The sequence below is a fragment of the Trematomus bernacchii genome, unplaced genomic scaffold (genome assembly GCF_902827165.1).
Source record: "Trematomus bernacchii unplaced genomic scaffold, fTreBer1.1, whole genome shotgun sequence".
Classification (NCBI taxonomy): domain Eukaryota; kingdom Metazoa; phylum Chordata; class Actinopteri; order Perciformes; family Nototheniidae; genus Trematomus; species Trematomus bernacchii.
The window spans coordinates 7,632,524-7,646,538 of NW_022987739.1; the positions used below are offsets into that span (position 1 = coordinate 7,632,524).

General features: G+C 42.0%; 2 protein-coding genes across 2 annotated transcripts; one reads left to right on the forward strand and one right to left on the reverse strand.

The window, feature by feature from the left end:
• Window positions 1–1,207: 1,207 nt before the first annotated feature.
• On the reverse strand, window positions 1,208–9,002 carry paics (phosphoribosylaminoimidazole carboxylase, phosphoribosylaminoimidazole succinocarboxamide synthetase). Its single transcript, XM_034146130.1, has 15 exons — window positions 8,582–9,002; window positions 7,891–8,361; window positions 7,746–7,805; window positions 7,034–7,660; window positions 6,472–6,549; window positions 6,013–6,161; window positions 4,164–4,206; window positions 3,850–4,047; window positions 3,011–3,189; window positions 2,727–2,906; window positions 2,500–2,613; window positions 2,324–2,407; window positions 1,856–2,036; window positions 1,615–1,773; window positions 1,208–1,530 (listed from the first exon to the last, which is right to left on the reverse strand). The coding sequence occupies exons 1-15, from the start codon at window positions 8,985–8,987 to the stop codon at window positions 1,364–1,366; spliced, it is 3,096 nt and encodes a 1,031-aa protein (XP_034002021.1). The 5' UTR covers window positions 8,988–9,002; the 3' UTR covers window positions 1,208–1,363.
• On the forward strand, window positions 4,183–13,858 carry ppat (phosphoribosyl pyrophosphate amidotransferase). Its single transcript, XM_034146131.1, has 11 exons — window positions 4,183–4,959; window positions 9,459–9,525; window positions 9,939–10,145; window positions 10,438–10,550; window positions 10,628–10,770; window positions 10,959–11,025; window positions 11,115–11,266; window positions 11,841–11,968; window positions 12,084–12,305; window positions 12,526–12,646; window positions 13,531–13,858. Exons 1-11 carry the CDS (start codon window positions 4,832–4,834, stop codon window positions 13,704–13,706), a joined length of 1,524 nt encoding a protein of 507 aa, XP_034002022.1. The 5' UTR covers window positions 4,183–4,831; the 3' UTR covers window positions 13,707–13,858.
• The last annotated feature ends 157 nt before the right edge of the window (window positions 13,859–14,015 follow it).

Below are 14,015 nucleotides of genomic sequence, written 5' to 3' on the forward strand. Positions count from 1 at the left end.
GCTCATCAGGTTAATCACCTGAAACACAAACAAGAGCCAGCCAGCAGAACACAAAGACAGAGACCTCTAGTGGAGCGGAGTGACAACCTGTCTTGCAAGGTATCAATATGACTAACCATATTTTCAGATTAGATCGTATATGTGGGTGTTGTCAGGGCTTTGACATCATTGAAAGGAGATCTGGTTGTCATCTGAATTTCTAAAACAGTGCTGTTGATAGTAGAGCATGCAACAAAACTATGCATGTCAAACATGCAAATGAAATAAGACCATACGAGTGACATTTAAGCTATAAAAATGGGTGCATCAACCCATATGCAGTGCTTATGATATACACCAGAACCGCTTTTAGAGGTATCATTTCAAACCTTTAACAACTATTTGCTGATTTTGAACTTGATCCCGGCATCTCATGACAGCCAAAAAACCTCAACCTTCAAGTTACCATGCCATCAACTTAAAGGTAGGGTAGGTAAGTTTGAGAAACCGGCTCGAGATACACTTTTTGTTATATTCCATGGAATGCTCTTAACATCCCGATAGCAATGAATATCTTAAGTGCTTTGACAAAAAATCCATAAAAAAAAAATGTCATCTGTGGAAGCCGTAATACTGTAAAAAGTACGACCAATCATTTTAGCCGGCCCGGCTAAAATAACTGGTAAAACTACCTGCCTGTCAGCCTTCCATCTGTGCACAAACTTATCTCGTGCCCTCATTGGTCATGTGCACGTTCGTGTGTGTTCGAGGGGCTCTGTAAGGAAGTGGCAGATTTTCTCCGGTTGTGTATTTTCAAATTCTAGCGATCTCGAGCTGGTTTCACAAACTTACCTACCCCACCTTTAACATCTCATTCAAAAAGATGAAATCATAATTTGACAATTGGCAAGACAAACATACTTTGGCACAAATCACAATCAGGGTCAAAGCCAAGATTTTTATAAATACTGAAGTCCAAACTCCTCCACTCTGATCCGGCCCCACAGGCTAATGGACTTGCCCAAAAAAAACTCCAGATATACAGGAATATGATTCCTGTGGAGGAATACTACAAACATAAATGTTTGCCAAAAACACTTCAAGTGAATATTGAAAAATGTTTAACTATTGCTTTTTCAAAATAATTTTCAAAAGTTACTGTGGAGATATTTAGCTTTTTCTTGGCAGATTTGCGAGGGTCTGAACGGGATAAAATAACAACATAAGCTTTTAATTAAGAAGCTTTATTTAATGGAATGATTTATGTGTTTGAGAAATCATAGGGAGACTTCATCTACTGCAAGTGGCTTCTCATGGTAAACAAAGACACATCAGTGACAGAACGTGGAGCCTAAGAAGACAACACAAGTCTGAAAGGAGCCTTTCAGAGGCTGCAGGCCTGTAACTTCTTGTCAGCCAGCTTGAGAGACACCCAGGTGTTGAGCATGGAGGCCCTCAGCTTGCACCACACCAGATGATCGGTCAACCCAAAAATCTGCGCGGCAAACTGAGCAGCGGCCTCAGGGGAGAGGATGGTCGAGCAGCCGAGACCTGAAGGAGGAGGGGCCTGGTTATTATAATGAAAAAAACTAACATGTGGACAAAAAAATTCAAGACAGGAAGTGCCATACTCACCACTTGGCATACGCAGGGATGACCAGACATCTTGTGCACCCCAGTCTGGAGTGAGAGGAGGGCAGTTGATGACCGGGTACGCAGTGTTTCCAGACATCACCGGGCCGAGGCCGTTACTCCTGCCGGCCACAGCCACAAACACGGTTGGTACGCCATCACCTGAGGACAAGCATACAGATATTATGACATGACAGGCAACTAAATACCTACTTTTTTTAAAGATAGATAAAATAATACACACCTTCATATTCAGCTTTGATACGGAGTGTCTCATCCGGACCTTTGTGTGCCGAGGTGACTCTCAGGATGCAGGGGATCCCGAAGGAGCTACAGGCCTTCTTGATTTTTTCACAGTGAGCCAGGTCGGAGGTGGAGCCCATCAGAACCACCACCCTGCCTCCGGCCAGGGGCTCCAGCAGCAGCTAGAGACACAGCACAGCAACCATTAGCTCCATGCAAGGCCATGTTATTGAGTAAGATTTATGCTACACTATGGGCAGCAAATGTAAATATTGACGGTTCAACCAGCAAAAGGCCAAAAAAAAAAAAACTGGTATTGGCCTGGTTGGCTGTATAATCCCTGGCCAGACTTATTGTCCGAGTCCAGTCCTGAATATAATCAACTTTGTTTAGATATGTTATACTAGGTTGATTAAAAGTAAACCAAAAGACTGTCATGATATCTCAGTAGATTGGATGTTAAGTGTACCTTGACCCTTTCGGACACCCACTCAAAGTTTCTCTTCACAATCTGCATCGCCTCAGGCGTAACTTCTTTCAGGTCTCGGTACACCTAGTAATATGGGAAAACAACTCACTTTTAGCCTTTATATAAAGTCATAAAGGTGTCAAAATTAAATGGATATACCAAAGAGAAGGCCTGACCTGCTTATCCTTCTGCTGGCTCCGATCTCCAGCCGGCCACAGCCTCCATGAATCATTGTCGATCACATCAGCGAGGACAATCTCCTGAGTCTTCACATTCACGCCAAACTCGATCTATAAACAAAAATGATAAACCCCGATTGTGAAGCAGTTAAAAAGAGTTCAGTAGTCGGAGTTCACAACAGGAAATCCGAATAACCAGCAGAGGGCAGCGCTGCACTGCATACCTTCATATCCACCAGCGTGCAGTTCTGAGTGGCCCAGGACCTCTCCAGAATCTCAAAGATGGCCACAGTGCTGCGATTCATGATGTCCACCTCGCACTGACCGATAGTGAGCCCAGCCAGAGAGAATTTTGACTCCAGCAGCTGCTCCTCTGACCACTGTGGGTCATTGGCGGCATCATCCTGTGGCAGAGAGCAACATATTACTTAAAATGGATGAGTTTTGACATGTGGAAACAATTAGTCAAGCCACAGCACCTAAAGAAGCATATTGAAGGCAGACTCACTTTGAAGAACATCTCCATCTTCAGGGGGGAGAAGCGGTAGCCCTCCTTTACTCCTGGGTTTCTCTTGAGGAAGGATCCAGTTGCCACTCTGCGACATACCCACTCAATAGGAATCATCTCACAGTGGGTGGCAATGAACGCTGTGTCTGAGTGCTTCCTTACAAAGGCAGTTTTAATGCCTGGAAGAAAGAGTAGATATTAAAATCAGCTACATACATTTACACAGCCAGACCTCCAGTATTAAGAGCTGTGAAGAAAGCCAAGTCAAAATGTTACCATTTAGGGTTGATTTATAAAAGAAGAAGATGAAACGCCAGTACCTTAAAGAGTTTGAGTTTGTGTGATGTCCCTAATTAAATATTAAATGTGGTTGGTCACGTTCTGGTGAATTATCCGAGTCACAAGACAACCTTTACCACACTCACGAGTGGCATGTCGGGAACACTTACCCAATTAGTGCTAAATTAAAGCAAAGTTGTGGGTCATTTTGGAGATCTGGGTTTCTTTTTTTTTTTTTTTTTTCCAAATGTCAAACAAGCCCCACACACATCAACGTTGTCAGTTGTGACACGAGATCAGTGTTTGTAGTTAGGGGGAGGGGATCATTTTTATTTCAGAAAATTCAAAACATTTGAATTTGATAAGGAAATATGTGAGGGAGAACTAACAAAAGAGAATATATTAATGAATCATAGAGCAAGTATGCCCTCACACACTCACAAATCTAAAGAATATTTCTCAACGAGGGAAAATGGCCTCAGGGTGAATAACGTTATGAGACTTATAACTGCTGCAATCTTTTTGAATGGATCTGTCAAATCCAATAAACGTGTCCTCACCAGAATCCTGCAGGAGCTTGAACACGGAGCTCGTTGTTTTGTTGGCGATGGCAGCCTTTCCCTCCATCTGGTCTTTCCTCACGGCATTCCCCGCTGTGATCTGGTCTTTGGACTGAACCAGAACCACTCCGGACTCATCCTCAAGTTCAAAAATCTGCTTCGTCTTTCCCTCAAGTAGCTTTTTACCGATCTTCAACTCTGTAAAACACACACACACACACACACACACACCCAAAAGAAAAAAAATGCTCACATTAGACCACTGCGCATTTGAACACAATCTCCTAAATATCCATTTTAATGTAGCACTGTACCTGATGCGGAGGTCATGGTGGTGTTCTTCAACAACCGACAGTCCTGAAAACACAAAATGAAAACTGACACTACACTTGTAAAAGTTTCAAGATGAAGAGGCAGCAAGAGGAGTGCGGGCAGAAGAAGAAGGGAAGTACGTGATCTGATAACCAATCACATCCCTTTGCTTATCACGACCAACCAATCACAGCAGCGCGATGCTCAACACGTGGGGGGGAAATGCTAAAACCCCAAATATTTCCAAGTAGAAGTTTTTTGGAGTTTATCTACTAAACTGCCCCCATTTTCTCTTTGACAAGCAGATTGATTTTTTATCAGAGAACGTTATCAAGAGAGAACAACCCACCGCTCGACAGAATCGATCATTTAGATGAGTTTGTGGCACTCAATGTAAACACCACGTGTTTCCGCGTGTGTTTGATAGATCGCGTAATCGATTTATCTTATATCAGCTACTGTTGCATGTTTCTGCTAAAAAAGTGATTTACTTGTCACAACGTTTTTATTCACAACTCGTGATTCCGCGTCAACAATGTCAGCTGAGTTCATGTGGCTTTAACAAACAACGGTACACGTGTTCGTTCAATGCTATCGGAACTGGTGTAGGAAAACGCAGGATACTTGTTGACCACCCGGTTACCGGAGGACCGAGACTCACGAAGGCCTGATGGAGTTTGAGGAGAACGGTATCGGGGAGGAGTGCGGGGTTTTCGGCTGTGTGGCGGCCGGAGAGTGGCCCACGCAGCTGGAGGTGGCTCAGGTCCTAACTCTGGGACTGGTGGCGCTACAGCACAGGTAAGCTACAGAAAGGTGTGTGTGTGTAATGTGAAAATAATGCAAAACCACTTTTGAGTTATTAAGTCCTAAATTATTTAATTATAGGTGCTAAAAACCGCTTATGTTAGTCAAGCTGAAGAGAAAACAGCTTGAAGTTAAACAGGGGTGGAAGATGTTTTTTTTAAACGAAAATTACTCCGTATAAAGTCAAGTTAAAAAACAAAATAAGAAGCTTATAAGCTACAGCAAACTAAATAAACAACTTAAAGGTCCCATGTCATGGCCATTTCTACTGATCATAATTCCATTGTTGAGGTATACTAGAATATATTTACATTGTTCAATGTTCCAAAATCACATTGGTTTCTCACACAGAATCTCTGTATAGTATGTGTATTCACATACTATGTATGTCTATCTATCTATCGATCTATCGATCTATCGAAGTTAAAGTAGGCTTTTTTCAATACCACACTGTAAAGTCAACATTTCTTCAGTAAACTTAGCCAAAGTGATTAGTAATATATCTACTATAAGTAGCTACATAAAGTTAATCACAAACTAAATATTTGGTAACAGAATCACTAAAATACTATAGGATGTGGAGATGTGCAAATAACCTATTAAATGATCTGCTGTTGAATGTATTGTCTATACAAATTCCAGAGTAAGAAAAACAAGCCCATAAAGATATCTTCAAAGCGTTTTTTAAATTCCACAAAAAAAAGTCCAAAACAGTTATTTAGTTACTCAAATTACAGAAAAGCAACACATTATCAAATTTGATATGTTTGGCTTGGCATCATTTCTTGAAAAATTACTAGTGCAATTAGTTCTTAATATAATTTCCTGTCGTTAAACTAATTGATTAATTGACAAAAGGTTGCAGCTTTTATAAGATGACATACAATCTCTCTTATAAGACAGAAATAAACTGTATTATCAGATTTTCTCACAGCTCAGCAGCATCGTGTCTTTAAACTCCTACAGTCTGTTAAAGAATAATGTCTTTAGTTTACCTTGGTTGCAACATGTTTTTTGTACTGTATCACATGTGTGAGTAGGTGTTACCTCTCTCTGTGGGGATGGATTAGGTGAGGCTATTGAACAGACTGAATTGATCTTCATTATCGGGATGGGATCCTGCTCTTCTTTACATCCAGCCTCCATGTTATCACAGCCAGTGACCCGTTTTTTGACTGGTGTCTGGAGTGTGAAGTCTGAAAAAGAAACAAATAAAATCAGATTGTTATCCTTGAATTACATGGATGCTGTTATTTGTTTTAAAAAAAGTTTTGCTTATACAATATTTAACATTCTCATGGACGAGCAATGTTTCTGTTTCTTTTGGTCTGACAGCCATCATGAGTTGTGCGTCCTGTCAGTAGTTACAAAAGTACCCTTATCTAAAATGTAATTACGTGGCTCCACGGCAAATCATGTGACCCAATCAGAAATACAAAGACTTCTGTCAATTGTGGACATCATGCGACATACAAAGTGACTTAAAGAGGGAGGCACATTTCAAACCTTGATCTACAGCTTTCCTCTTCATCCTTCTGTTTGCTGAATAGATAACTTCTTTCTTTACAAGCGATTCACAAGAGCCTGCAAACAACATACATTCTCAGTTACCATACATTCTTTACTAGCAAAACAAACTCTTTTTTGTTGTTTATTTTCAATGTATTTAAATGATTTTAGATATAAGATAAATAGCCATGCAGACAGTTGTGTTGGTTAGGCATTGCTAAGATTTATTTTCCTCATCTTGTACATGCAATATAAACGATTGCCAAGGCTGTGCCCGTAGGTGAACATACATCTAGTTAACACTTGGTCTGAGCAAAAATGTTTATCAGAAATTCGAGTAATCCAACCCTTTTAAAAATGCCACTTATTGGTTGAAGATTGGGAGATCATACGTAAGATATGTTAAATCAAAACAAAGCTTAAATGTTTTTGGTTGCTATCTCTGCTTCTGTAGGTTTAATGATGTGTTCGTGGTAATTGATAACAGAGAGCTATATGTGAAATGTTTACATCAAACATCTGGACACTAAACGTGAATAATTAATGATATTGGGCTCACTCATTAATCTGTGCTGTTGATCAAAGCGTAGCTCCTGGAGTGCATGCAGCCTCAGTTCTTCGTGGTTCGGTGTCCCATCGAAGCACATCGATGAGACCGAATCAGAACCACATGTTCGGTCCTCAGTTCCTCCTGCCATTGTGGTCACTGCGTTCATCTTTCTCAAATACACATCTACATGATTGTTCTCCTCACGGACCCCCAACATCGTGAGTCTGTCTGATTCTGCCTGGTGGTCCGCAGTTCCTGTGTTCTCCTGTGGTGAGCCATCACTTGTGCGATTCATAATGGCATCCACCTCATCGTAGAACCTCATAAGGCGCCTAGGGTCAGCTTCTTCACCCTTCCCTCTCTGAAGGGAGCGGTAAAGGTACTTGAGGTTTTTGTACTTGGTGTGGCACTGCTTCCAGTCCCGCTCAATGCCTTGCTGCATTAACCTGTTGGAGATCTGGACAAAGATGTCTCTCTTTCTAGTCGAGCTCTCCAGCTGCTTGCACACACGCTCATCGGACCAGACTTGAATGAGTGCTCGCACCTCCTGGTCACTCCAGTTTCGGCCCGTGTCCGACACCGTGACCACGTGGAACTGCTCAGAGCTGGACGGATCCGTGAGTGCAAGATGGGCATCTGGAGGGAATAGAAAACGATTAAAGAAAGAAAAGATGACATATATACTTTCAACTGCTCTTGTTATTCACGTGGCGTACTGTACCTGTTCCTCTCCATCTTGCTTCCATGTCTCCATCAATATCATAATCATCACTGTTTTCATCTGAAAATAAGATAATTTGAGAAATTGATTGTTCTTTTAGCTTTAATTACAATACGACCAATTACACTGCAGACTGAATACACACCATCGTCAATTTCAATCACAACTTCACTTGCTGAGGCCGATGTCTGTTGCCTCTCTGCTCCAATTTCTCCCTCATACAACCTCTTCTGCATCGCCATGGTCCCGTTTTCCAGCCCCCGGTCCAGTATAATTGCCTCCACCTCATCAAAGAACTTCATGTATTTCCCCGGGCCTCCCGCGCCGCTGCCTCCAACAGCGTGAGTGCTTTTGGCAGTCTTGTAATCATATTTCAAGTTCTTGTATTTAGTTCGACATTGTTTCCAGTTGCGTACCACCCCAAAGTTTCTCTGCATCTGACGGGCCATCTCCTGGAAGATGGATTTGTTGCGTAGCGTGCACTTCAAGCGCTCCCGAATGTGCCGGTCAGCCCAGACGCACAGCAGCGCTTGCACCTCATCGTCCGTCCAGTGGCGCCCGCTCTCTTCAGCCACACTCGCAGTGTAAGGAGTCCGATGGATTAGACTCTTGATACCTGTACACAAATTCACAAACTGTTATCTTTTTTTTTTATTAAAAACTAATTTATCACAATTCTTTTTTTACTTTTAATCTAACTTTAGATTGTGTTTCAAATGTTTAGAGCAGGCAAAAGTTTGACTGACATGCTTGTTTTATCGATCAGTTGATTTAAAATACTAAAATGTTGAGGTCATGATCATCTGCGCTTCAGTTGGGGTTGATCCTGCATTTACCTTCCTGTATTGGGATAGTGACTGAGGGATGGTAGATTCCTCTTTGATTACCCACATCTTCCACCTCTTCCTCCTCTTCCTCCCAGCTGTCCTCTGGCCTTGCATCCACTCCTGGGTTGTAGTTTGCTGAGGTGCCTGCTGCTGCGTCTGGCTTCCTGCTCTGGAGTCCCATGCTCCTGCACTTGGCCTGACACTCCCACCAACTGCGCACAACACTGAGCCTCCTCAGACGCTCTGAAATCAGCTCAAATGTGGCTCTGCTCTCTGCTACGTGCTGAGCTCCCACCTCGTCCCACACTGTCATGAGAGCCAGCACCTCTGCCTCCCCCCACTGCCTCTCCACCGAGCATTTTTCCTCTGCCACCTCCCTATCACCTCCTCTTTGTCTCTCTGCTCCTCTCTCCATGTTTGAGCTGACCTGGAAACGCTTTCTTTTCCCCAATCCGTCTGTCTCTGCTGCCCGGTTCCCCAGGCAACCAGGCGGTTAAGCCTGAAAGCAACGCCTCCATGCTGAAAAGCTGCATCACCACTGGCTTAAGCTGTGTGCCGAGGGGGCGGGACCAACTGTAATCCGAGAAGCAGCTTGGTATATAGGCTGAATCTGCAGCAAGGCGGCTCTCCGTATATGGCATCTCCACAGTGGAGAAGCAGACGTTTCTGTTTTTGTCGGTTACTCACTCCTGCTTTATTTTGCTTATAAAAACCAGTTTGGTTTGCCTCAAGGCTCATATTTAGGTTTATAATTGAACATGTTTATTCATGTTTTATGTTTTGACTTGCAAAAATACACTGAGGGATCATTAATTGTAAAACTGACTTTCTACTGATATATTTACACTGTTTTAAATTGTACATGTGATTGTTTGTGTCTACTAAGGGGTCAGGAAAGTGCCGGCTTTGTCGTGAGTAATGGAGCCAGTCCGCCTACATACACGACCCACAAGGTAACATTGGTTATGATCAGAAGCTTATAAACAAACCAGCACAGTGTGAGTTTAACTCGCTTTATTAAAAAAAGCAGGAAACATTTAATCTACTTTTCATTAAAGTTGAATGTAAATAAAAATTGTCACAAACATATACACAAAATGACAATGATTTATCTTATTATACAATTGAATGTATCTTGCTGTGTTTTATGTGAGCACCATTATACACCAAAGCCAATTTCTTGTTTGTGTTAACCTACTTGGCAATACAACCAGATTTTGACCTTCTTGGTTGTGCTGGTTTGTCCATCAGATTGTGACCTGGTTTTCCACTCTACAACATTATGGCTGCACAACACTATTAACCTTTATTGTTAGTTGTGTCACTGAAAACATCTCACCAATTCTTTGTGTTTTTCTTTTTCTAGGGAATGGGATTAGTGAGCACTGCTTGCCCTCCAGAGGCTCTTCTGAAACTGCGCTCTGGTAACCTGGGTATTTGTCACACTCGCTATTCAACTACTGGGTTCTCAGAGCTGCAGAACTGCCAGCCCTTTGTGGTGGATACACTGCATGGCAAGATCGCAGTAGCACACAATGGAGAGCTGGTTAATGCTCTTGCCCTGCGGAGAAAGGTGAGGATGGCCCCTTAACTCACTTAAACTGTTATTTATCAACGGCCCTTCCTTGGTCACCGAAATAAAATCTTTGTTGAAGGAAAAAACAAGGCCTTTATATACAATGTTTCTTAAAACTATTTAATCTATCAGTGTTATTATTGTGTGTCATAACTTTATTTAAAACATGAACAAATAAAAACAAGGAAATGGGCATTAGCTTGCGTGATATAACACTTGTCTAACAGTATTGTCTGAATCTCTATCCATATATTTTCTCTGAATCGATCATTGTGAATTTGCTGTGTAGGTAATGCGTCACGGAGTGGGCCTCTCCACCAGCTCAGACAGTGAGCTCATCACCCAGCTGCTGGCACTGACTCCACCTATGGAGGAGCGGGACGCACCAAACTGGGTCGCCAGGTCAGTGTCTGGACTCCATGCTGGATAAATGCAACAAAAGCAAATATCCTATTCGATTTTACTTTTTTTTTTTCTAGAATTAAAAATCTGATGAGTGAGACCCCTACATCGTACTCACTGCTGGTGATGTTCAAAGATGTTATCTATGCGGTGCGTGACCCTTACGGAAATCGCCCCCTCTGCATTGGACGGATTGTTCCCGTCTCTAAGCTGCACTCAGGTATTCAGATTCTGTGACCGTCACAACAGAGACACTGCATGTTTGTCCTAAAAAGACCCTAACTACTATTACTGATAAACACATGACATCAAAGGAGCTTATCAGTGCTCAGAGCATTATTTCGTCAGAGGTCAGAAGTGTAAAGTTGTGGATGATTAACTTCATTCTTTATCTCTGGTCCGGTGCAGGAGAGGAGGACACCGAGGGCTGGGTCGTGTCATCAGAGTCCTGCAGCTTCCAGTCAATCGGAGCCAAGTCAGTTCTTGCCTCACATGTCATATATTCTGCATTATAATAGAAGTGTTGTGGGTTTTGACCATTTCTATCTCATTTCTGGTTCTCAGGTATTACAGAGAGGTCTTACCAGGAGAGATAGTGCAGATATCCAAACACGGAGTCAAGTCTCTGAGTGTCGTCCCGCGCCCTGAGGGAGACCCCCCCGCCTTCTGCATATTTGAATATGTTTACTTTGCCAGACCGGACTCTATTTTTGAAGGTTTGAATATTTGTTATGGACCATTATTTATAGCTCAATTTCTCTTTTGTTTTTTATTCTTAAAATATAGAGAATATGCTAACCTCCTTATGTATGCCCTTTGAAAAAGATTGACATATATTGAAAACATTGATATTGTTAGTTATGTGAAAGAACAACACAAGAGAAGAACATATATAAGACATGTATTAGAAATATCTGCGCCATCTCAAAACAGATTACCCATAAAACAATACAACTGATTCAATTACTGTACTGTAAGTATCATGTAGATCAAATAAAGTGTAAAGGATTTAACTTGTGGGGTATACATAGGGTAAATAAAACACAGATTCTAAATATGGTATGTTAAATAAAATACCATTTATGTTTTTGGAATTAAAATGTATGTTAAACAATGAGGCCTTTGTAAAAAGTTATATATAATCTTTTGAATAATTGAATCACAGACCATGAATTACTGCTTCAGACCTCTCTGGTCTGAACTATTTAACTTTCTTGTCAATTATTGGAATACTTTGTGTGTATTAACTTAAGTGTTGCATAGTGAGTATTTCCTACCTCTTTGCTGCAGGGCAGATGGTGTACACCGTCAGACAGCGCTGTGGTCGGCAGTTAGCCATCGAGGCTCCAACAGACGCAGACGTGGTCAGCACTGTGCCAGAGTCTGCAACTCCTGCAGCCCTGGGCTACGCTCAGCAGGTCTGTGTACAAGCTGTCTGCTCAAACTCTGTAAAGAAATGCTGTACTACACCCACCTCCTGATTTACATCTGTCCTTACAACACTTTGTATCTCTTCTTTTCCCACTCTCACAGTCTGGGCTGCCATACGTAGAGGTTCTGTGTAAGAACCGCTACGTCGGGAGAACGTTTATTCAACCGAATACCCGCTTGAGGCAGCTAGGAGTTGCCAAGAAGTTTGGGGCTTTGACCGACAATTTTGCTGGGAAGCGGGTGGTGCTCATTGACGACTCCATCGTGAGAGGCAACACCATCTCCCCCATTATAAAACTGCTGAAGGAGGCCGGTGCGACAGAGGTGAGTTGACTTGAGATGTCACACACACTCCTGTCTATATGCTGATATGACACACTCAATGTTTTAATAGGGGTTGATCTGTGGGCAGGACAATGATCAAAAGCAAAAACTTAAAAACACAAGAAATGCACATGCCGCTTAACACTTTAGGTGAAGTTAAGAGGGTCTTCCAACTAACTCACCTGGACCAAAGTCTGACCTTTCATTGTGTCATTGACAGGTTCACATCAGGGTTGCCTCTCCACCGATCAGATACCCCTGCTACATGGGCATCAATATTCCCACCAAGGAGGAGCTCATCGCTAACAAGCCCGAGTTTCAGGACATTGCCGGATACATTGGTAAGAACTAATATAACTCATACATCTGTCTGGCAAAGCTGTACAATTAAAAAAAAAAGTTTTTATATCAGGGCCAAATTATTCTAGTTGTAAAAGTACTGTACTTAAGTACAGATCCATGGTACTTGAGTATTTCCATTTTCTGCAACTTAATACTTCCACACACTTCTTTACATTTCAGAAGGAAATATTAGATACAAGTTTTCCTTCTACTCATAGTTGAAGTGTTCTGTGTTGAAAAACTATTCTACATAAGCTATAAAAAAAACTAAAGGAGCATGCTGCAGAAATGCTATTCCAAAAGCATCATGTATAATATTCAAGCACTGACAGGGAACATACAAGTTCATTTTGCTGATAATACTTAATAATTCTTAAAGGTGGGGTATGTAATTTATTTCAGAAACACTTTTTGTTATATTCCATGGAATGCTCTTAACATCCCGATAGCAATGAATATATTAAATGCTTTGACAATAAATACATAAAAAAATGTCATCTGTGGAAGCCGTAGTACTGTAAAAAGCACGACCAATAATTTTAGCCGGCCCGGCTAAAATAACTGGATGGCCTACCTGCCTGTCAGCCTTCCATCTGTGCACAAACTTATCTCGTGCCCTTATTGGTCATGTGCGCGTTTGTGTGTGTTGGAGGAGGGGCTCTGTAAGGAAGTCTAAAGGAAGTGGCAGATTTTTTTCCGGTTGTGTATTTTCAAATTCTAGCGCACTCGAGCTGGTTTCTCCAAAATTACATACCCCACCTTTAAGTGATGTTTTGAATGCAGGACATCACATTTTTAAGTTTTTGTGCCATCTTCCCACTTGATCTTTACTGCCTCATTGTGTCTTTAGTTCATCTCATAAATACTTGAACTGTTTGTGTAGGTGCTGCCAGTGTTAAGTATCTCACTGTGGAGGGCCTGGTGTCCGCCGTTCAGGAGGGAATCGCCTCCCTGAAGGAGAAGGACGAGATGATCAGCACCAGCAACACGTCCGGCAAGAGAGTGGGCCACTGCACCGCCTGTCTGACCGGGAAGTACCCGGTGGAGCTGGAGTGGTAACGCCATGACGACGAGCGACTGCAGCAGCTCTGTGGCTGTACTGTGGGCTCCTAGTACTGCTGATGCATGTGAATTAAATCTCTGGACTGGAAAAGTGTTCAAGGATTTCAATACTGCTATCTGGGACACTAAAAGATGTATTTAAAGACAAACGGCGTATTCTTTCTCTACAGAGTGTCATTGTCCTGCTCGGATGCTGTCATCTAGACTAATAATTTGGATGTTTTGAGGTGAGATTGTATGAGTTACTTCAACATGATAGGTGAATTTCCTGATGGCATCCAGCATGCCCCAAAATTGGACAAGCAA

Bases quoted from the DNA above. Each gene is read 5' to 3' on its own strand.
- ppat (XM_034146131.1), top strand. From the start codon at position 4,832: ATGGAGTTTGAGGAGAACGGTATCGGGGAGGAGTGCGGGGTTTTCGGC. The intron at 4,960-9,458 runs GTAAGCTACAGA...GTGTCTACTAAG, and splicing joins CTGGTGGCGCTACAGCACAG to GGGTCAGGAAAGTGCCGGCT. The intron at 10,771-10,958 runs GTATTCAGATTC...GGTCCGGTGCAG, and splicing joins CGTCTCTAAGCTGCACTCAG to GAGAGGAGGACACCGAGGGC.
- paics (XM_034146130.1), bottom strand. From the start codon at position 8,987: ATGGAGAGAGGAGCAGAGAGACAAAGAGGAGGTGATAGGGAGGTGGCA. The intron at 7,806-7,890 runs GTGTGTATTCAG...TCTTATTTTCAG, and splicing joins TGTGATTGAAATTGACGATG to ATGAAAACAGTGATGATTAT. The intron at 2,907-3,010 runs GTGAGTCTGCCT...TCTCTGCCACAG, and splicing joins AGATGGAGATGTTCTTCAAA to GATGATGCCGCCAATGACCC.